This window comes from Hypanus sabinus, unplaced genomic scaffold (assembly GCF_030144855.1).
Source record: "Hypanus sabinus isolate sHypSab1 unplaced genomic scaffold, sHypSab1.hap1 scaffold_671, whole genome shotgun sequence".
NCBI classification, from domain to species: Eukaryota; Metazoa; Chordata; class Chondrichthyes; order Myliobatiformes; family Dasyatidae; genus Hypanus; species Hypanus sabinus.
Window position 1 is genome coordinate 71,258 of NW_026781525.1, and position 22,516 is coordinate 93,773.

Below are 22,516 nucleotides of genomic sequence, written 5' to 3' on the forward strand. Positions count from 1 at the left end.
ACACAAGCATCCCTCTTCTCCAGATGTTTAAGGAGGTGTGCAGAGCAGTGGCTGTTGTGTCATCTGTTGATCGGTTGTGTCGGTAGGGGAATTGTAGGGGGTCCAGTGTGGGTGGTAACAAGCTGCAGATGTAGTCGTTGACCAGTCTCTCAAAGCATTTGCTTATTATTGAGGTGAGTGCGACAGGACGCCAGACGTTCAGACATGTTGCCTTAGTTGTTTTAGGTACAGGAGCAATGGTGGATGATTTGAAGCAGGAGGGAACTCTACTCTCGGAGAGGGTGAGATTAAAAATATCCGTAAATACACCTGCCAGTTGTGCCGCGCGCATCCTGAGTACCCGTAATGGGACGCCGTCCGGTCCCACAGGCTTGCGACTGTCCACTCGTTGGAAACACCTGCGAACTTCAGCCTCAGAGATGACCAATGTGCAGGTCGCTTTGTCGGCTCTCCTCGGGGTCTCAGTGTTGGCGATATCGAACCGAGTGTAAAGAGACTTAGATCCTCTGGGAGACAGGCAGCGATGTTGGCAGCACCACTGCACTTAGCTCTGAAGTCTGCATTGGGGTGCAGAGCTTGCCATAAGCTGTGTGTGTTGTTGGTGGAGAGCTGTGCCTGAATACGATCTCTGTATTGTCGTTTCGCTGCCTGGATGACTTTGCACAGATCGGAGCTGAATTTCTTGAGCTCCTGCTGATCACCGGCAATGTAAGCAGTCGGTCACACGGCAAGTGCTGTTCACACGGAACTGTTGATACAAATTTTGTGGTTTGGGAAGTCCTGACCGATTCCTGAAGGAAATCATCTCCCCTTTGTGACAATAACACACAACCGGGGGATGTTGTTATTACACAGCTGTGATAATAACAGCCGGGAACTCCCTTGGCAGCCGGAAAGGTTTACACAGCAGCACCAGGTACTCCAGATCCGGGGAACAAAAGGGTTTGAGGGCATGGACATTCCGGGGTTCCACCAAGCATTAATGATCATGAAGCATACCCTAAATCCTGTTCTCTTCCCAAATAGGTGTGTGTGTGTGTGTGTGTGTGTGCGTGTGTGTGTGTGTGTGTGTGTGTGTGTGTGTGTGTGTGTGTGTGTGTGTGTGTGTGTGTGTGTGTGTGTGTGTGTGTGTGTCTGTGAGTGGGGGTTGGTGGTACTGGATGACGACACGATTGTTGATGCCGGTAGGGGCCAATTCCGAATCTGTGGACTCGGGAGCAGTTGGGCCAGAGGGACAGAGGGACAGCTGGGATGCAGGCGCTTAGGTAGTTGGAATCTTCTTGTATCCCCTCTTCTTTTCAGCACTCGCTCTTCGGGGTTCCTCAAAATTCTTGGCTTTTCCGTGGATCAGCGGCCGCCACTCGTTGACCTCCATATTTGCCTGAGAGAGCCTCTGCTTAATTTGGCCCTTGTACCTCCTGCGCGGGGCACCACGATCTCTCTTGCCCTGAGAGAGTTCTCCGTAGTGTACTGCTTTCGGTAACCTGGAGTTATCCATGCGAGACATGTGGCCTGTCAGACGGTGGATCTGGCTGAGCAGCGAAGTGGCTTCAGGGCCTGGAAGTTGAACATATATAGCTGTGCATGTCTGTGTGATTATATGAAATATTAAACTAAATAAGTAGTGCAGAAATAGAAATTTAAAAAGAGATTAGTGAGGCAGTATCGATGGGTTCAATGTCCATTCGGAAGCTGCATGGTAGAGGAGAAGTTGCTGGTGAATCGTTGAGTGTGCACCTTACTCCGTTCCTCGTGAACCAGACGGTGATGCAGACAGTTACAATGCTCTGCAAGTTACCCCTGTAGAAATCTTCAAGTGATGTTGAGAACTCCTGATGAAATATTGCCACTGTTGTGCCTTCTCTGTAGCTGCATCGATATATTGGGTCCAGGTTAGATAGTCGGAGATATTGACAGCCAGGAATTTGGAATTGCTCACTCTTTCCATATCAGATCCCTCTGTGAGGACTGGTGTGTCGTGCTCCCTCATCTTGCCTTTTCTGAAATCCACAATTAGCTCTATTGACATAGATGTCGACAAGGAAGTGTCGAGCTCCTGTCTCACAGTTGGAGACTTCTTCCCAGAAATAGAAGGGATCATTGTAGCAATACAGGACAAGGTTGTTGACACACGTAGTTATCAATAATACAGAATAAACGACCAATAGGTCCAAGACCGTATATGCTGAAAATTATAAGAGAAACTACAAACAATCCGACTTTAAAAGATCCTGCAGTTCAACTGAATCTCATCACTTGCACAAGCAAAATAAAATGGCGAACAACATTCACAAAAACATTGCTTAAACTACAACTGATGAAAAACCCCATAATTTACTAAATATACAAGCCTCTTCCACTTTTGGAGTTAGAGTCCTTCATATCATACTGCGTCCGATCATTATTTCAGATAGGATAATACATGATCTGTGTTCGGATGTAATTTTACAGGATAAACAAGCAAAAGCAACCTTTTAAATATATATAGCCATTCCAAACACACATAACTTACAGAAATGAATTAGTAAAAAAAAATATACCAGAAATATATTGAATTGAAAGGGCAAAATGAAAGACTGGAACACGAACAGGGTATTATTTATCCCAATCGTAATATCGATAACTGGTATCATCCTAAAGGCTTTACAGAATAGTGTTAATAAATTAGGCCCACACGGCGATACTCGTGTAAATCTTCGAAAAGCCATAACACTATACACCACGAGAATAGTCTGAAATCTCCTATCAATTGAGACATGAGTGTGCTTGGCTATGCCTGTACCTCAAGTTTTACCAGTTTAAGCTAAGATGATGATGATGATGATGATAATAATAATAATAATAATAATAATAATAATAATGACTTATTTATAAAGCACCTTTCATCCAGACGATGCCGTTCAAACCGCATCACAACGGGATAAAGTGCAAACTAGAAAACAAAAGACAGAATGTGTCAGTCCTAATATACACCTCAGACTTCTGCACAGTACTGTAGTTTAAGCTGTTGAATTCTACAGTTTAGGAACATAGTCCCAAAAAAACTCAACGCTGACCTCCCAATGATGCTTTGGCCTTCTACCTTATCGTCTGCCTGCACTGCATTTTCTCGGCAACTGAAACACTGTTTCCCTGAACTATTCTGTTCCATTTTTCCTTGTACAACCTCATTGCACCGATGTGATGTAATGATCTATTTGGATCGCATGCAGAAAAGTTTTCCATTTTACAGTGGTGCATGTCACAATAATAAACCAATTTACCGATTCATTGTCAATAATACATCGCCCCTCGGTTGCTTAAGATTGTTATAACCGGGGGGGAGGGGGGTGACAGTGCGGATGAGCTGCCACAACCTATTAAATGCTCCCAGTGGCGAGTAGCCTCTGTCCAGCTCCTGGCCTTCACGTGCGGTTTAGCCACTAATCCCGGTGGAAGCGTTTCTTCTGACAGGAGAAGAGGCAGAGGTGGGTTACTGGTGCCTTACAACCAGTCACTTTGGGCAGATGGGGCTTGGTGGCTGTGATTGGCAGGTCACCCAGGAACAAGAAAACTCTGATCTCAAAACTCCACTGCCTTGTAACTGTAACCCCTCATGGGGAAGAGTTTGGGAGTAAACGCAGTGGGAAAGCCTGGAGCTGGAGTCCTTGAGTCAGTGTTAAATGGTGTTCAACGCAGACTGGCATCTCCTGCGACACCTCTGGTGCCAAGCTGTGTCAGTCTATGTCGTTCCTTTGTGTACATCAGATGCATGGAGAGAGGGAGCTTGCTACATCAGCAGAAGCTTCCTCTCCATATCGGAGTGTCCCGGCTTGCAGGGGCAGGACATACATGGTCGACTCTGACAGACGGAGGCCTCCTAAGACAGCGCCCCACACCCCCACAGCAAGACTGATGAGTAGCAGTTGCCAACACTTCACCACCCTCTCCCACAGACACAATGTACATCACTGAGACAGACCCTTGTGGCTTCTTCCATTAACAGAGATTCCATCTTTCCACCAATCCTCCATCACTGCGATTGAAAACTACCCATTTTCATCTCTGTCATTCCGATGGGTTATCGATCCACAACTTCACTGTGATTCTCCCCCAGACGCTGCCCGACTTGAGTATTTCCCGCGTATTCTGCTCCTGTTTTGATGCAAGAGCAGTGGACACCTGTGACTCCCCAGTGTGCAGCCTTGCCAAAATGCACAGTGTCCTGTTCTCCATAGTTCCACACCAGATCAACATTAACATCGTCTGTTAATGAGTCAAACAATGCTTTAAATATAGTGAAATGTTGTTGTAATGGGAGGTGCAGTCAGGATTGCAATAGGATATTCAAGATTCAAAAACTTTATTGTCGTTCCAACCGTACATCAGCTCTGCAGGGTAGAATGAGACAGCGGTTCCCAGGAGCAGTGCAATCATAATATAACAAACGCAACACTAAATAATAAACACAACAATAAAAAATAAAACACAACAGCCACATGTTGCTTTAAATCAAGTTATAAGTGTCCGGTGCAAGTTAAAAGTGTCCAAAGCAGAGTCAGATAGAGCAGCTATTTAGCAGTCTGACTGCCTGTGGGAGGAAGCTGTTTAGTAGCCTTGTGGTTTTAGTTTTGAAGCTCCTGTAACGTTTACCTGATGGCAGAAGAACAAACAGTTCATGGAGAGGGTGTGAGGGGTTGTTAATGATGTACCGTGTCTTCTGGAGGCATCGACGTTGAAAGAGGTCTTGGAAGAAGGTAGGGAGACCCCAATAACCTTCTCTGCTCCCCTAACCACCCCCTGCAAGGCTTTTATGTCGGCAGCACTGCAGCTGGAGTACCAGGTTGTGATGCAAAAGGTCAGCACACTCTCAACCACGCCTCTGTAGAATGTAGTTAAGATGTTAGTGGGGAGTGATGCTTGTTTAAGCATCCTCAGAAAGTGCAATCAGGGGAATGTTCACCTTCACAAATAACTAGAACCAGAACATGAGGATTGGACAATTTCAGGGACATCCACTGCTGTCAATTCTGTGCCTGCAAACAGAATTTTACTTTCTGTTCTAATATCCAAGGAAGCATTGAATTTATTCATGTAATCTCAAACACTGAATGCTGAAATACCGTTATAAAGTTCTTTGTCAGATAAGCCATTTAACGTTTTGAATATGTTCTCTGTTCCCATGGAAGATGTTCAACAGAAACACAAGGAGACTCTGCGGACACGAACTGAAACACTGAGAGTGAACACGATCCTGATGACGGAGAAGGTGAAGGTTTTCCAGCTGGCTGATCGATACGCTGAGCTCACGGTCATTTCTACTGTTCGAGATCGGACACTGGTGGAACATGAGCTGCTGGCAAGAGGCAGAGACCATGAGGATTATAGAGAGGAACAACTCCGCAGACAGCTGGAAAAAATCCGTACTGATCAGTTATTCCAGAGCAGCTTTTCCCGGAGTAAATCCAAATCTGGGAGTTCAGCAGCAGTGGCCGGAGTCCCGGGGATCGGGAAAACAACGATGGTACAAAAGATTGTTTATGACTGGGCCATGGGGAAAATATACCAACAGTTCCAGTTTGTCTTCAGTTTCAAATTCCGAGATTTAAACAGTATTGACTGTCGAATAAACCTGAAGGAACTGATTCTGGATCAGTATCCTTACTTTGGGAATATCCTGAGAGAAGTCTGGAAGAACCCAGAGGGATTACTGTTTATATTCGATGGTTTAGATGAATTCAAACACAAAATCGATTTTGCGGACAGTCGGAGAGATGCAGATCTCAAGCACAAGTGCCCAGATCCCGAGTGGAAGTGTGAAGTGTCGGACATTGTGTACAGTTTAATCCAGGGCAAGCTGCTCCCAGGGTGTTCAGTGCTGGTGACCACCCGCCCCACTGCGTTACATTTATTGGAAAAGGCGAATATCAGTGTCCGGGCTGAAATCCTGGGATTTGTTGGTGAGGAACGGAAGGAATATTTTATCAGACATTTTGAAGATCAGACGGTGGCGGAAGCTGTTTTCAATTATGTGAAGGAGAACGAGATCCTGTACACCATGAGCTACAACCCCTCCTACTGCTGGATCCTCGCTCTGACACTGGGCCCCTTCTTCACACAAAGAGTCAGGGACCCACAGCGAGTTCCCAAGACCATCACCCAACTGTACTCCTACTATATTTACAACATCCTGAAAAACCACGGCCGTGAGATTGAGAGACCCCGTGATGTGTTACTCAGGGTTGGTCAGATGGCCTTCAGAGGAGTGTCCGAGAGGAAGATTGTGTTTACAGATGGAGATTTGGTCAACTACAGTCTGCAGCCTTCCCAGTTCCTGTCCGGGTTCCTGATGGAGCTTTTGGAGAGAGAGGATTCTGCCCAGAGCGTGGTGTACACATTCCCACACCTCACCATCCAAGAGTTTGTAGCTGCAGTCGCACAATTCCTGAATCCACATCCCGGGGATATCCTGAAATTCCTCACTAAAGCCCACATCACGGTAGATGGGCGATTTGAGGTATTTCTCCGTTTTGTTGCTGGTCTCTCCTCTCCAATGACAGCTCGGGGCCTGGTGGAGTTTCTGGGTCCATTTCCTCATGAAACAACCTGCCGGGTGATTGACTGGGTGAAGGAGGAGGTTAAACGTCAGATTGGAAACACAGGGAGTGAAGCTGGTAAAAGGAGCCTCCTGAACACATTGCACTACCTGTTTGAGTCTCAGAATCGTGGACTGGCTCAGGAAACACTGGGATCTGTGGAAACACTTTCATTCCGTGGAATGACACTGACCCCGATTGACTGCGCGGTCCTGTCTCATGTCATCGGACTCTGTGATACAATAAAACACCTCGACCTGGGGAACTGCCACATTCAGTGTGAGGGAATCCAGCGGCTGGGATCCGGGCTGCACAAATGCCAGGCGTTGAGGTAACTTGATTTATCTCTCACTCGGAACTGTGAAACTGTTCTACTGTGTGATTTCAATGTAAAGAGATTTGGGTTAAACTGTGATAAATCAGATTGTGAAGAATTGTGACAAATGCCCAGGGGATCGGTCAGTAATTCCCCAAGGACAGGAGGGTTCTGTGGTTCCTTGTGAAGGGATGTTGGAGACTTCATCAGATCAGTGAACAACGACCATTGGTTTAATGGTAGTAAATCACAGGAATGGCCGTGTTTCCTGCTGCCTGTGACACGTCCATTGACAATGTTCCTTCTCACTGTTACTGACACCCAGACCGACACTGACTGCAGCAGATGGGTCAGAGATTCACACCCCCTTCCCGGTGAGGGACAAGAGGCCGTCTGCAGACTGTCCCAGTGAGAAGGAAAGAAATACCATTGTGAGATTGCCCTCCCCTGCCCTTTCCTGTTTGTGACTTTGCTCACTACCAGATACACAGAGAGCGAGGCCGCATCTCCTCTGGGTCTGTGTTCAGACCCAACACACGCGTACAAAAATTCCCCTTCCTCCTTTCGGATCTCTCTTCCAATCCACCTTCCTCCTGTGGGATCTCTCTGCCTCATCCCCCTTCCTCCTCTCAGATCTCTTTTCCCCATCCCCCATCCTCCTATGGGTTCTCTCTTCCCCATCCCCCTTCCACCTCTAGTTTCTCTCTTCCCCATCCCCTTCCCTCCAGTGGTATCCCTTCCCATTCCCATTTCATCCTGTGGGATCTATCTTCCACATCCCCCTTCCTCCTGTCAGATCTCTCTTCCCCATCCCCCTTCCTCCTGAAGGTTCTCTCTTCCCCATTCCCTTCCCTCCAGTGGTATCCCTTCCCATTCCGCTTTCCTCCTGTGGGATCTATCTTTCCCATCCCCTTACCTCCTGTCGGATCTCTCTACCCCATCCCCCTTCCTCCTGTGGGATCTCACTTCCACATCCGCCTTCCGCTTGTGGGATCTCACTTCTCCATCCCCCTTCCACCTGTGGGATCTCTCTTCCCCATCCCCCTTCTTCCTGTGGCAACTGACCTCCCCATATTCCTTCATAGAATCATAAAATCATAGAACACTACAGCATAGAAAACAAGCCATTCGGCCCTTCTGCTCTGTGCCAAAACTTTATTCCGCTAGTCCCATTGACATGCACCCAGTCCATCGCCCTCCAGACCTCTCCCATCCATGCATCTATCAGATTTATTCTTAAAACCTAACAGTGTGTCCGCATTTTGCACATCAGATGGCAGCTCGTTCCACACTCTCACAACTCTCTGAGTGAGGACGTTCCCCCTAAACCTTTCCCCTTTCACCCTGAAGCAAAGTCCTTTTGTAATTTATCTCTCCTAATCCGTGTGGAAAGAGCCCATTCGCATCTACCCTGTCTATTCCGCTCGTAATTGTGTAAACTTCTATCAAATCTCCCCTCATTCTTCTGCGCTCCGAGGAATAAAGTCCTAACCTGTTCAATCCTTCCTTGTAACTCAACTCCTGAAGAGCCGGCAACATCCTCGCAGATCTTTTCTGCACACTTTCAGTCTTACCGATATCGGTCCTATAGTTCAGTGACCAGAATTGCACACAATACTCCAAATTTGGCTTCACCAATGTCTTATACAACCTCACCATAACTTTCCAACTCCTATACTCAACTTTGATTTATGAATGCCTGGATGCCAAAAGCCTTCTTTACAACCCTGTCTCCCTGTGACGCCACTTTCAGGGAATTATGTATCTGAACTCCCAGATCCCTTTCTTCCTGCGCATTCCTCAGTGCCCTACCCTTTACTGTCTATGTCCTACCTTGATTTGTCCTTACAAAATGGAACACCTCACACTTGTCTGCATTCATTTCCATCTGCCATTTTCTGGCCCATGTTGCCAGTTGGTCCAGATCCCTCTGCAAGCTTTGAAAGTCTTCCTCGCTGTCCGCAACGCCTCCAATCTTAGTGTCATCAGCAAACTTGCTGATCCAACTTATCACACTATCATCTAGTACATTGATATAGACAACAAACAACAATAGTCCCAACACAGATCCCTGAGACACACCACTAGTCACAGGCCTCAGAAGCAATGATCCACTAAGACTCTCTGTCTTCTCCCACACAGCCAATTTGGAATCCAATCTACAACCTCTCCATGCATACCTACTGTCTGAAACTTCTGAACTAACCTCCCATGTGGGACCTTGTCAAAAGCCTTATTAAAGTTCATGTAGACAACATCCACAGCCATTCCTTCATGTGCATTCTTGGTAACCTCCTCGGAAAACTCTACAGGATTCATTAAACACGATCTGCCATGAACAAAGCCATGCTGACTATCTTTAATCAGCCCTTGGTTATCCAACTCCTTGTAAATCCGATCTCTCAGAACACCTTCCAATAATTTACCTAACACCGATGTTAGGCTCACTGGCCTGTAATTACCTGGTGCACTTTTGGAGACTTTTTCAAACAACGGAACAACATGAGCTACCCTCCAATCCTCCGGCACCGCACTTGTGGCGAAGGACATTTTAAATATTTCTGCCAGGACCCCTGCAATTTCTACACTAGTCTGTCTCAAGGTCCGAGAAAATATCATGTCAGGCCTGGGGGATTTATTTACCTTTATTTGCTGTAAGGCAGTAAGCACCTCCTCCTCTTTAATCTCTATATGTTCCATAAAACATAGAATACTACAGCACATTACAGGCCCTTCGGCCCACAATGTTGTGCCGACCCTCAAAACCTGCCTGCCATATAACCCCCCTCCTTAAATTCCTCCATATGCCTGTCTAGTTGTCTCTTAATCTTCACTAGTGTATCTGCCTCCACCACTGACTCAGGCAGTGCATTCCACACACCAACCACTCTCTGAGTGAAAAACCTTCCTCCAATATCCTCTTTGAACTTCCCTCCCCTTACCCTAAAGCCATGTCCTCTTGTACTGAGCAGTGGTGCCCTGGAGAAGAAGCGCTGGCTGTCCACTCTGTCTATTCCTCTTAATATCTTGCACACCTCAATCATGTCTCCTCTCATCCTCCTTCTCTACAAAGAGTAAACCCTGGCTCCCTTAATCTCTGATCATAATCCATACTCTCTAAACCAGGCAGCATCCTGATAAATGTCCTCTGTACCCTTTCCAATGCTTCCACATCCTTCCTATAGCGAGGTGACCAGAACTGGACACAGTACTCCAAGTGTGGCCTAACTAGAGTTTTATAGAGCTGCATCATTACATCGCGTCTCTAAAACTCTATCCCTTGACTTATGAAAGCTAACATCCCATAAACTTTTTTAACTACCCGATCTACCTGTGAGGCAACTTTCAGGGATCTGTGGACATGTATCCCCTGATCTCTCTGCTCCTCCACACTACCAACTATCCTGCCATTTACTTTGTACTTTGCCTTGGAGTTTGTCCTTCGGAAGTGTACCACCTCACACTTCTCCGGGTTGAACTCCATCTGCCACTTCTCAGCCCACTTCTGCATCCTATCAATGTCTCTCTGCAATCTTCGACAATCGTATACACTGTCTACAACACCACCAACCTTTGTGTTGTCTGCAAACTTGCCAACCCACCCTTCTACCCCCACATCCATGTCGTTAATAAAAATCACAAAAAGAAGAGGTCCCAGAACAGATCCTTGCGGGACTCCACTAGCCACAACCCTCCAATCTGATTGTTCTACCTCCACCATGACCATCTACCTTCTGCAGGCAAGCCAATTCTGAATCAACCTGGCCAAACTTCCCTGGATCCCATGCCTTCTGACTTTCTGAATAAGCCTACCGTGTGGAATCTTGTCAAATGCTTACTAAAATCCTTATAGATCACATCCACTGCACTACCCTCATCTATAAGCCTGGTCACCTCCTCAAAAAACTCTATCAGGCTTGTTAGGCACGATCTGCCCTTCACAAAGCCATGCTGACTGTCCCTGATCAGACCATGATTCTCTGAATGCCCATAGATCCTATCTCTAAGAATCCTTTTCAACAGCTTTCCCACCACAGATGTAAGGCTCACTGATCTATAATTACCTGGACTATCCATACTACCTTTTTTGAACAAGGGGACAGCATGCGCCTCCCTCCAATCCTCCCATACCATTCCCCTGGACAACGAGAACATAAAGATCCTAGCCAGAGGTTCAGCAATCTCTTCCCTTGCCTCGTGGAGCAGCCTGTGGAATATTCCGGCAGGCCCCGGGGACTTATCCGTTCTAATGTATTTTAACAACTCCAACACCTCCTCTCCGTTAATATCAACATGCTCCAGAACATCAACCTCACTCATATTGACCTCACCGTCATCAAGTTCCCTTTCATTGGTGAATACCAAAGCGAAGTATTCATTGAGAACCTCGCTCACTTCCACAGCCTCCAGGCACATCTTCCCACTTTTATCTCTAATCGGTCCTATCATCATTCCTGTCATCCTATTGTTCCTCACATAATTGAAGAATGCCTTGGGGTTTTCCTTTACCCTACTCGCCAAGGCCTTCTCATGCCCCCTTCTTGCTCTTATCAGCCCCTTCTTAAACTCCTTTCTTGCTACCCTATATTCCTCAATAGACCCATCTGATCCTTCTTCCACCTGACTAGATTTTCCACTTCACTTGTAACCCATGGTTTCTTCACCCTACCATTCGTTATCTTCCTCAGCTGGACAAATTAATCCCTAACATCCTGCAAGAGATCCTTAAACATCGACCACATGTTCAGAGTACATTTCCCTGCAAAACCATCATCCCAATTCACACCCGCAAGTTCTAGTCTTATAGCCTCATAATTTGCCCTTCCCCAATTAAAAACTGTCCTGTCCTCTCTGATTCTATCCTTTTTCATGATAATGCTAAAGGCCAGGGAGCGGTGGTCACTGTCCCCCAGATGCTCACCCACTGACAGATCTCTGACCTGACCCAGTTCGTTACCTAATACTAGATCTGGTATGGCATTCCCCCTCGTCGGCTTGTCAACATACTGAGACAGGAATCCATCTAGGACACACTTAACAAACTCTGCCCCATCTAAACCCTTGGAACTAATCAAGTGCCAATCAATATTAGGGAAGTTAAAGTCACCCATGATAACAACCCTGTTATTTTTGCACCTTTCCAAAATCTGCCTCCCAATCTGCTCCTCGGTATCTCTGCTGCAACCTGGGGGCCTGTAGAATACCCTGGTAGAGTAACTGCTTGCTTCCTGTACCTGACTTCCACCCATACTGAATCAAAAGAGGATCCTGCTATATTACCCACCCTTTCTGTAGCTGTAATAGTATTCCTGACCAGTAATGCCACCCGTCCTGCCCTTTTCCCCCCTCTCTATCCCTTTGAAAGCACTGAAATCCAGGAATATTGAGAATCCATTCCTGTCCTGGTGCCGCCAAGTCTCCGTAATGGCCACTACATCATAATTCCATATAAGTATCCAAGCTCTCAGTTCATCACCTTTGTTCCTGATTCTTCTTGCATTGAAGTACACGCACTTTAGCCCTTCAACCTTACTGCATTTATACCCTTTATTCTGCTGCCCTTTCCTTAAAACCTCTCTCTGTGTCAGATCTGGCTTTACTCCATGCACTTTTTTCACTGCTCTATCGCTCTGGGTCCCATCCCACTTGCAAATTAGTTTAAACCCTCCCGAACCATGCTAGCAAACCTACCAGCAAGGATATTGCACCCCCTCGAGTTCAGGTGCAACAGGTCCCACCTTCCCCAGAAGAGATCCCAGTTGTCCAAAAATCTAAAACCCCGTCCCCTGCAGCAACTCCTCAGCCACGCATTCAACTGCCATCTCATCCAATTCTTACCCTCACTATCACGTGGTACTGGCAACAATCCTGAGAACACCACCCTTGAGGTCCTCTTCTTCGGCCTTCTGCCTAGTTCCCGAAACTCACACTTCAGGACCTCATCCCTCTTCCTGCCTACGTCGTTGGTACCAATATGTATCACGACTTCTGGTTGCTTTCCTTCTCGTACCAGGATGTCATGTACCCGGTCAGAGACAACCCGGACCCTGGTACCCGGGAGGCAACAAACCACGCGGGTTTCCTTCTCACGTCCACAAAATCTCCTGTCTGCCCCCCTGACTATAGAGTCTCCAATGACGACAGCTCTCCTCCACTCCGTCCCACCCTTCTACACCACAGGGTCAGACTCAGTGACAGAGGCCCTGCCACCGTGGCTCACACCTGGTCGGTCGTCCTCACCAACAGTATCCAGGACGGTAAACTTATTATTCAGGGGAATGGCTACAGAGGTGCTCTGCACTACCTGTCTACTCTCCTTCGCTTTCCCCCCTCGGACTGTCACCCAACGACCTGCTTCCGGCAGCCTAGGTGTGACTACCCCCCTGTAGCTCTCATCTATGGCAGCCTCATTCTCCCTTATGTGCCGAAGGTCATCCAGCTACGGCTCCGGATTCCTCACACGGTCTTCCAGATCGCCCAGCCGCAAGCACTTCTGGCAGATGTGACTCTGCGGGAGAGGGGAGTTCCCCCAAGACTGCCTCATCTCACAGGAGAGGCACATCACCGTCTCAGCAGGCATTGTAAAGACCTGTCAAAGCCTCAAATCTCCACTCACTCACTGGCCGCTTTCCACGGGCCGCTCAGCTTGAGCTACCCCTCTATTTATTTGTTCGAGCTTTTCAAACTGCTTGGTCAATCAGCTGCTTTCTGTTGAGTCTGAGCTATTCAAATCTTCGTTGTCTTGATTTGCACAGACCAATTGCCAAAACTGCCAGAATCTCTCAAGTCAAAGCCTCATATTTCCACTCCTTCACTGGCCCACTCACTCACTGGCCGCGTTCCATGACACTACTGTTTGTTTCCTTTAATTCCATATCCACTATGCCAGTTTTCTAAGTAGACACTGATGCAAAAAACTGTTTAAGATCTTCCCCATCTCGTGATGCTCCACACATAGACAACCACTCTGATCTTCTAGGGGACCAATTTTGTCCTTTACTATCCTTTTACTCTTAATATACTTGTAGAAACCCTTCGGGTTTACCTTCACATTATCTGCCAACACAACCTCATGTCTTCTTTTTGCCTTCCTGATTTCCTTCTTTAGTATTCCCTTACATTCTCTATACTCTTCAAGTATCTCATTTGTTCCTTGTTGCCTGTACCTGCTAAACACGTACTTAACCAGATCGCCAATATCCCTTGAAAAACAAGGTTCCCTATCCTTGTTAACTTTGCCTTTAATCCTGGCAGGAACAAGCAAACTCAGGATGTAAGCGCAGTTCATTAACTCCACTTACTGAATACATCATTGCCAGAAAACAACTTATCCCAATCCACTCTTCCCAGATCCTCTCTCATTTCCACCAAATTGGCCCTTCTCCAATTCAGAACCTTAACTGGTGGACCAGTCCTATCCTTATCCATAATTATCTTGAAACTAATGACATTATGGTCACTGGACCCAAAATGTTCGCTGACACATACTTCTGTCACCTGACCTGTCTGATTCCCTAATCGATCAGGTACTGCACCCTCTCTTGTTGGTACCTCAATGTATTGATTTAGAAAACTTTCCTGAACACATTTGACAAACTCCACGCCATCTAACCCTTTCACAGAGTGGAAGTCCAGGTCAATATGTGGGAAGTTAAAATCCCCTACGATTACAAATTTCTGTTTCTTTCATTGGTGTGCTAACTCTCAACAGACTTGCTCCTCCGATTGGGCCGTATATAATAATACCCTATTAGTGTGGTCACAGCTTTCCCGTTCCTCAGCTCCACCCATACGGCCTCTGTAGACGAGCCCTCCGGGCTGTCCCGTCTGCACACAGCTGTGAGATTCCCCTGACTAGTAATGCCACTCCTCCCCCTTTCATCCCTCCCCCTCTATCACATCTGAAACAACATAACCTCGGAACATGAAGCTGCCAGTCCTGCCCCTCTTGCAAACCAAGTCTTACTAATAGCAATAATGTCGAGATCATCATGTGCCAATCCACGCCCTAAACTCATCTGCCTTACACACAATACTCCTTGCATTGAAATAGATGCACCTGAGAACATTTCTATCACGTACAAACCATTGATATCTGTCGAAACAGGCAGTCCTCGCATGACCATTATCCTCCTCCACATCACTATCTGCTCTAAAACTCTGCCCCGTCCCCCTGCAACCTTGTTTAAAACCCCCAGAGCAGAACTTGCTAGCCTACCGATAAGGATGTTAGTTCCCCTCCAGTTCAGGTGCAAACTGCCCAATTCGAACTGGTCTCACCTCCCCTGGAAAAAGCCCAATTGTCCAGAAACATGAACCCCTCCATCATGTATCATCCCCTCAGCCACGTATTTAGCTGCATTATTTCTAGCCTCACCAGCACGTGGCACGGGTAGCAATCCACCTGTGGGATCTCACGTTCCCATCCCCCATTCATTCTCTGGGCTCTCTGTTTCCACTCACCCTTTCTGCTGTTGGATCTCTCCTCAGCATCCCCCTTCCTCCTGTGGGATCTCCCTCCCCAATCCCCCTTCCTCTTGTGGGATCTCTCTTCCACATCCCCCTTTGGGATCTGTCTTTTCCTGAGGTTTCCTGAGGTATCTCTCTTCTGCATCCTGCTTCCTGCTGTTGGGCCTCTGTTCCCAATCCCTCTTCCTCTAGTGGGATCTCTCTTCCCGATCCCCCTTCCTTCCGAGAGATCTCTCTTTCCTAACCCCTTCCTCCTGTGGGATCTCTCTGCCGCATCCCCCTTCCTCCTGTGGGATCTGTCTTTTCCATACACATTCATCCTGAGGTATCTCTCTTCCGCATCCCGCTTCCTGCTGTTGGGCCTCTGTTCCCAATCCCCCTTCCTCTAGTGGGATCTCTCTTCCCGATCCCCCTTCCTTCCGAGGGATCTCTCTTTCCTAACCCCTTCCTCCTGTGAGTCCTCAGCTCCTTTGCCCCCTCTTCCTGTCGGATCTCACTTGGCCATGCTCCTTCCTCCTGTGGGATCTCTCTCCCCCATCCCCCTTCCTCCTGTGGGATCTCTCTCCCTCATCCTTTCCTCTTGTGGGATCTCCCTTCCCATCCCCATCCTCCTGTGGGATCTCTCTCCCCCATCCCCTTTCCACCTGTGGGATCTCTCTCCCCCATCCCCCTTCCGCCTGTGGGATCTCCCCATCCCCATCCTCCTGTGGGATCTCTCTCCCCCATCCCCCTTCCTCCTGTGGGATCTCTCTCCCCCATCCCCTTTCCACCTGTGGGATCTCTCTCCCCCATCCCCCTTCTGCCTGTGGGACCTCTCTCTCCCCCATCTCCCTTCCTCCTGTGGGATCTCTCTGCCACTTCCCCCTTCCTCTTTTGGGATCTCTCTCCCCCATCCCCCTTCCACCTGTCGGATCTCTTCCCCATCCACCTTCCTCCTGTGGGATCTCTCTCCCCCATCCCCCTTCCTTCTGTAGTATCTCTCTTCCCCATCCCCCATCCTCCTGTGGGATCTCTCTTCCCATTCCCCCACCCTCCTAAGGGATCTCTTTGCCCCATCCCCCTTCCACCTGTGGGATCTCTTCCCCATCCCCCTTCCTCCTGTGGGATCTCTCTGCCCCGTCCCCCATCCACCTGTGGGATCTCCCACCCCCGATCAACTTCACCCCTGTCTGATCCCACTCCCCCGTCCAACTTCCCCCCTGTGGGATCTCTCTCCCTCGTCCCACTTCCTCCTGTGGGATCTCTCTCCCCCTTCCCACCTGCGTGCTCTCCGTACCCCGTCCACCTTACCCCCTGTGGGATCCCTCTCCCCCGTCCCCATTCCTCCTGTGGGATCTGCCTCCCCTGTCCCCCTTCCTCCTGTGATATCTCTCTGCCACATCCCCCTTCCTACCGTGGGATCTCTCTTCCCCGTCACCCATCCTCCTGTGGGATCTCTCTGCCCCGTCCCACTTCCTCCTCTGGGATCTCTCTGCCACATCCCCCTTCCTACCGTGGGATCTCTCTTCCCCGTCCCCCATTCTCCTGTGGTATCTCTCGTCCCCGTCCCCCAACATCCTGTGGGATCTCTGTGCCCCGTCACCCTTCCCCCGTGTGGGATCCCCCTCCCCCGTCCACCTTCCCCCTGTGGGATCCCCCTCCCCTTGCCCCTTCCCCATTTTGGGATTCCCGTCCCCCTTCCCCCCTGTGGGATCTCCCTCCCGTGTCCCCCTTCACCCCTGTGGAATCCCTCTCCACCGTACACCATCCTCCTGTGGGATCTCCCTCCCCCGTCCCCCTTCCTCCTGTGGTATCTCCCTCCCCCATCCCCCTTCCTCCTGTGGTATCTCCCTCCCCCGTCCCCCTTCCTGTGGGATCTCTCTGCCCCGTCCCCCGTCCACCTGTGGGATCTCCCACCCCCGACTCCTTTACTCCCGTGGGATCCCCCTCCCCCATCCCCCTGTGGGATCTCTCTTCCCCGTCCCACTTCCACCCTGTGGGATCCCCCTCCCCCGTCCACCTACCCTCCTGTGGGATCCACCTCCCCCGTCCCTCTTCCCCCTGTGGGATCCCTCTCCCCCGTCCCCCTTCCCTCCTGTAGGATCTCCCTACCAAAGACCACCTTCCCCTTGTGGGATCATGCCTCCCCCATCCCCCTTCCCCCCTGTGGGATCCCTCTCCCTCGTCCCCCTTCCTCCTGTGGGATCCCTATCCCCCTTCCCACCTGCGGGCACTCCGTCCCCCGTCCACCTTCCCCCCTGTGGGATCACTCTCCACCGTCCCCCATCATCCTCTGGGATCCCCCTCCCCCGTCCCCCTTCCTCCTGTGGGATCTCTCTGCCCCGTCGCCCTTCCTCCTGTGGGATCTCTCTGCCCCGTCCCCCTTCCTACTGTGGGATCTCTCTGCCCCGTCACCCTTCACCCCTGTGGGATCCCCCTCCCCCGTCCACCTTCCCACCGTGGGATATCCTTCCCCCGTTCCCCTTTCCCATTTTGTGATCCCCGTCCCCAATCCCCCCTGTGGAATCCATCTGTACTGCCCCCTTACCCCGTGTGGGATCCCCCTCCCCCGTCCACCATCCCCCCTGTGGGATCCCCCTCCCCTTCCCCCTTCCCCATTTTGGGATCCCCGTCCCCCTTCCTCCCTGTGGGATCTCCCTCCCGTGTCCCCCTTCACCCCTGTGGAATCCCTCTCAACCGTCCACCTTCCCCCTGTGGGTTCTCCCTCCCGCCTCCCCCTCTCCCCCACTGGGATCCCTCTCCACCGTCCCGCATCCCCCTGTGGGATCTGACCCCCGTGTCCCCCTTCCTCCTGTGGGATCTCCCTCCACCGTCCCCCTTTCTCCTGTGGTATCTCCCCTCCCCCTTCCTCCTGTGGGATCTCCCTCCCCCGTCCACCTTCCCCCCTGTGGGATCCCTCTCCCCCGTCCCCCTTCCTCCTGTGGGAACTCCCTCCACCATCCCCCTTCCTCCTGTGGGATCTCTCTTCCCTGTACCCCTTACTCCTGTGAGATCTCCCTCCCCCATCACCCTTTCTCCTGTGGTATCTCCACTCCCCCGTCCCCCGTCCTCCTGTGTGATCTACCTCCCCCATCCCCCTTTCTCCTGATGTATCTCCCCTCCCACGTCCCCCTTCCTCCTGTGGGAACTCCCTCCACCATCCCCCTTCCTCCTGTGGGATCTCTCTTCCCTGAACCCATTACTCCTGTGGGATCTCCCTCCCCCATCACCCTTTCTCCTGTGGTATCTCCACTCCCCCGTCCCCCGTCCTCCTGTGGGATCTACCTCCCCCATCCCCCTTTCTCCTGTGGTATCTCCCCTCCCCCGTCCCCCTTCCCCCTGTGGGATCTCTCTGCCCCGTCCCCCTTCCTCCTGTGGTATCTCCCTCCCCCATCCCCCTTCCTCCTGTGCTATCTCCCCTCCCCGGTCCCCCGTCCTCCTGTGGGATCTCCCTACCCCATCCCCCTTCCTCCTGTGGGATCTCCCTCCCCCGTCCCCCTTCCTCCTGTGGTATCTCCCTTCCCCCGTCCCCCTTCCTCCTGTGGGATCTCTCTGCCCCGTCCCCCATCCTCCTGTGGTATCTCCCTCCCCCATCCCCCTTCCTCCTGTGGTATCTCCCTCCCCATCCCCCTTCCTCCTGTGGGATCGCCCTCCCCCGTCCCCCTTCCTCCTGTGGGATCTCCCTCCCCCATCCCCCTTCCTCCTGTGGGATCTCCCTCCCCCATCCCCCTTCCTCCTGTGGGATCTCCCTCCCCCGTCCCCCTTCCTCCTGTGGTATCTCCCTCCCCCGTCCCCCTTCCTGTGGGATCTCTCTGCCCCGTCCCCCTTCCTCCTGTGGTATCTCCCCTCCCCCGTCCCCCTTCCTCTTGTGGGATCTCTCTGCCCCATCCCCCTTCCTCCTGTGGTAACTCCCTCCCCCATCTCCCTTCCTCTTGTGGTATCTCCACTCCCCCGTTCCCCTTCCTCCTGTGGGATCTCCCTCCCCCATAACACTTCCTCCTGTGGTATCTCCCTCCACCATCCCCCTTCCTCCTGTGGGATCCCCCTCCCCCGTCCCCCCTCCTGTGGGATCCCTCTCCCCCGTCCCCCTTCCTCCTGTGGGAACTCCCTCCACCATCCCCCTTCCTCCTGTGGGATCTCTCTTCCCTGTACCCCTTACTCCTGCGGGATCTCCCTCCCCCATCACCCTTTCTCATGTGCTATCTCCACTCCCCCGTCCCCCGTCCCTCCTGTGGGATCTACCTCCCCCATCCCCCTTTCTCCTGATGTATCTCCCCTCCCCCGTCCCCCTTCCTCCTTTAGTATCCCCCTCCCCCGTCCACCTTCCCCCCTGTGGGATCCCTCTCCCCCGTCCGCCTTCCTCCTGTGGGAACTCCCTCCACCATCCCCCTTCCTCCTGTGGGATCTCCCTCCCCCATCCCCCTTCCTCCTGTGGGATATCCCTCCCCCATCGCCCTTTCTCCTGTGGTATCACTCCCTCGTCCCCCGTCCTCCTGTGGGATTACCTCCCCCATCCCCCTTTCTCCTGTGGTATCTCCCCTCCCCCGTCCCCCTTCCTCCTGTGGGATCTCTCTGCCCCGTCCCTCCTGTGGTATCTCCCTCCCCCATCCCCCTTCCTCCTGTGCTATCTCCCCTCCCCCATCCCCCGTCCTCCTGTGGGATCTCCCTACCCCATCCCCCTTCCTCCTGTGGGATCTCCCTCCCCCGTAACCCTTCCTCCTGTGGTATCTCCCTCCACCGTCCCCCTTCCTCCTGTGGGATCCCCCTCCCCCGTCCCCCTTCCTCCTGTGGGATCCCTCTGACCCGTCCCCCTTCCTCCTGTGGGATCTCCCTCCCCCATCCCCCTTCCTCCTGTGGGATCTCTCTCCCCCGTCGCCCTTCCTCCTGTGGGATCTCTCTGCCCCGTCCCCCTTCCTCCTGTGGGATCTCTCTGCCCCGTCACCCTTCACCCCTGTGGGATCCCCCTCCCCCGTCCACCTTCCCACCGTGGGATATCCTTCCCCCTTTCCCCTTTCCCATTTTGTGATCCCCGTCCCCAATCCCCCCTGTGGAATCCATCTGTACTGCCCCCTTACCCCGTGTGGAATCCCCTCCCCCGTCCACCATCCCCCCTGTGGGATCCCCCTCCCCATCCCCCTTCCCCATTTTGGGATCCCCGTCCCCCTTCCTCCCTGTGGGATCTCCCTCCCGTGTCCCCCTTCACCCCTGTGGAATCCCTCTCAACCGTCCACCTTCCCCCTGTGAGTTCTCCCTCCCGCCTCCCCCTCTCCCCCACTGGGATCCCTCTCCACCGTCCCGCATCCCCCTGTGGGATCTGACCCCCGTGTCCCCCTTCCTCCTGTGGGATCTCCCTCCACCGTCCCCCTTTCTCCTGTGGTATCTCCCCTCCCCCTTCCTCCTGTGGGATCTCCCTCCCCCATCCACCTTCCCCCCTGTGGGATCCCTCTCCCCCGTCCCCCTTCCTCCTGTGGGAACTCCCTCCACCATCCCCCTTCCTCCTGTGGGATCTCTCTTCCCTGTACCCCTTACTCCTGTGGGATCTCCCTCCCCCATCACCCTTTCTCCTGTGGTATTTCCACTCCCCCGTCCCCCGTCCTCCTGTGGGATCTACCTCCCCCATCCCCCTTTCTCCTGATGTATCTCCCCTCCCCCGTCCCCCTTCCTCCTGTGGGATCCCCCTCCCCCGTCCACCTTCCCCCCTGTGGGATCCCTCTCCACCGTCCCACTTCCTCCTGTGGGAACTCCCTCCACCATCCCCCTTCCTCCTGTGGGATCTCTCTTCCCTGAACCCCTTACTCCTGTGGGATCTCCCTCCCCCATCACCCTTTCTCCTGTGGTATCTCCACTCCCCCGTCCCCCGTCCTCCTGTGGGATCTACCTCCCCCATCCCCCTTTCTCCTGTGGTATCTCCCCTCCCCCGTCCCCCTTCCCCCTGTGGGATCTCTCTGCCCCGTCCCCCTTCCTCCTGTGGTATCTCCCTCCCCCATCCCCCTTCCTCCTGTGCTATCTCCCCTCCCCCGTCCCCCGTCCTCCTGTGGGATCTCCCTACCCCATCCCCCTTCCTCCTGTGGGATCTCCCTCCACTGTCCCCCTTCCTCCTGTTGGATCTCTATCCCCCGTCCCGCTTCCTCCTGTGGGATCTCTCTGCCCCATCCCCCATCCTCCTGTGGTATCTCCCTCCCCATCCCCCTTCCCCCTGTGGGATCTCTCTGCCCCGTCCCCCATCCTCCTGTGGTATCTCCCCTCCCCCGTCCCCCTTCCCCCTGTGGGATCTCTCTGCCCCGTCCCCCTTCCTCCTGTGGTATCTCCCTCCCCCATCCCCCTTCCTCCTGTGCTATCTCCCCTCCCCCGGCCCCCGTCCTCCTGTGGGATCTCCCTACCCCATCCCCCTTCCTCCTGTGGGATCTCCCTCCCCCGTCCCCCTTCCTCCTGTTGGATCTCTATCCCCCGTCCCGCTTCCTCCTGTGGGATCTCTCTGCCCCGTCCCCCATCCTCCTGTGGTATCTCCCTCCCCATCCCCCTTCCTCCTGTGGGATCTCCCTCCCCCGTCCCCCTTCCTCCTGTGGGATCTCCCTCCCCCATCCCCCTTCCTCCAGTGGGATCTCCCTCCCCCGTCCCCCATCCTCCTGTGGGATCTCCCTCCCCCGTCCCCCTTCCTCCTGTGGTATCTCCCTCCCCCGTCCCCCTTCCTGTGGGATCTCTCTGCCCCGTCCCCCTTCCTGTAGGATCTCTCTGCCCCGTCCCCCTTCCTCCTGTGGTATCTCCCCTCCCCCGTCCCCCTTCCTCCTGTGGGATCTCTCTGCCCCGTCACCCTTCACCCCTGTGGGATCCCCCTCCCCCGTCCACCTTCCCACCGTGGGATATCCTTCCCCCTTTCCCCTTTCCCATTTTGTGATCCCCGTCCCCAATCCCCCCTGTGGAATCCATCTGTACTGCCCCCTTACCCCATGTGGGATCCCCCTCCCCCGTCCACCATCCCCCCTGTGGGATCCCCCTCCCCTTCCCCCTTCCCCATTTTGGGATCCCCGTCCGCCTTCCTCCCTGTGGGATCTCCCTCCCGTGTCCCCCTTCACCCCTGTGGAATCCCTCTCAACCGTCCACCTTCCCCCTGTGGGTTCTCCCTCCCGCCTCCCCCTCTCCCCCACTGGGATCCCTCTCCACCGTCCCGCATCCCCCT

At 52.3% G+C, this 22,516-nt stretch overlaps 1 protein-coding gene and 1 long non-coding RNA gene across 6 annotated transcripts in view; one reads left to right on the forward strand and one right to left on the reverse strand.

Moving 5' to 3' along the window:
- The window catches only part of LOC132389829 (NACHT, LRR and PYD domains-containing protein 3-like), a 117,444-nt gene that overhangs the window by 34,871 nt on the left and 60,057 nt on the right, over positions 1–22,516 (forward strand). For both annotated transcript variants that reach the window (XM_059962390.1, XM_059962391.1), the window contains exon 7: positions 5,169–6,906. In XM_059962390.1, the coding sequence (XP_059818373.1) occupies positions 5,169–6,906 (1,738 nt within the window). The remainder of the gene's footprint in view (positions 1–5,168; positions 6,907–22,516) is intronic.
- Positions 1–22,516, reverse strand: part of LOC132389832 (uncharacterized) — a 94,193-nt gene that overhangs the window by 8,126 nt on the left and 63,551 nt on the right. For 2 of the 4 annotated variants that reach the window (XR_009510705.1, XR_009510704.1), the window contains exon 3: positions 2,880–2,932. This is a non-coding gene — a long non-coding RNA (uncharacterized LOC132389832). Of the gene's footprint in view, positions 1–2,879; positions 2,933–6,467; positions 6,601–6,816; positions 6,950–22,516 lie in introns of those variants that run through there. The other 2 variants (XR_009510706.1, XR_009510707.1) reach the window with 2 other exon arrangements.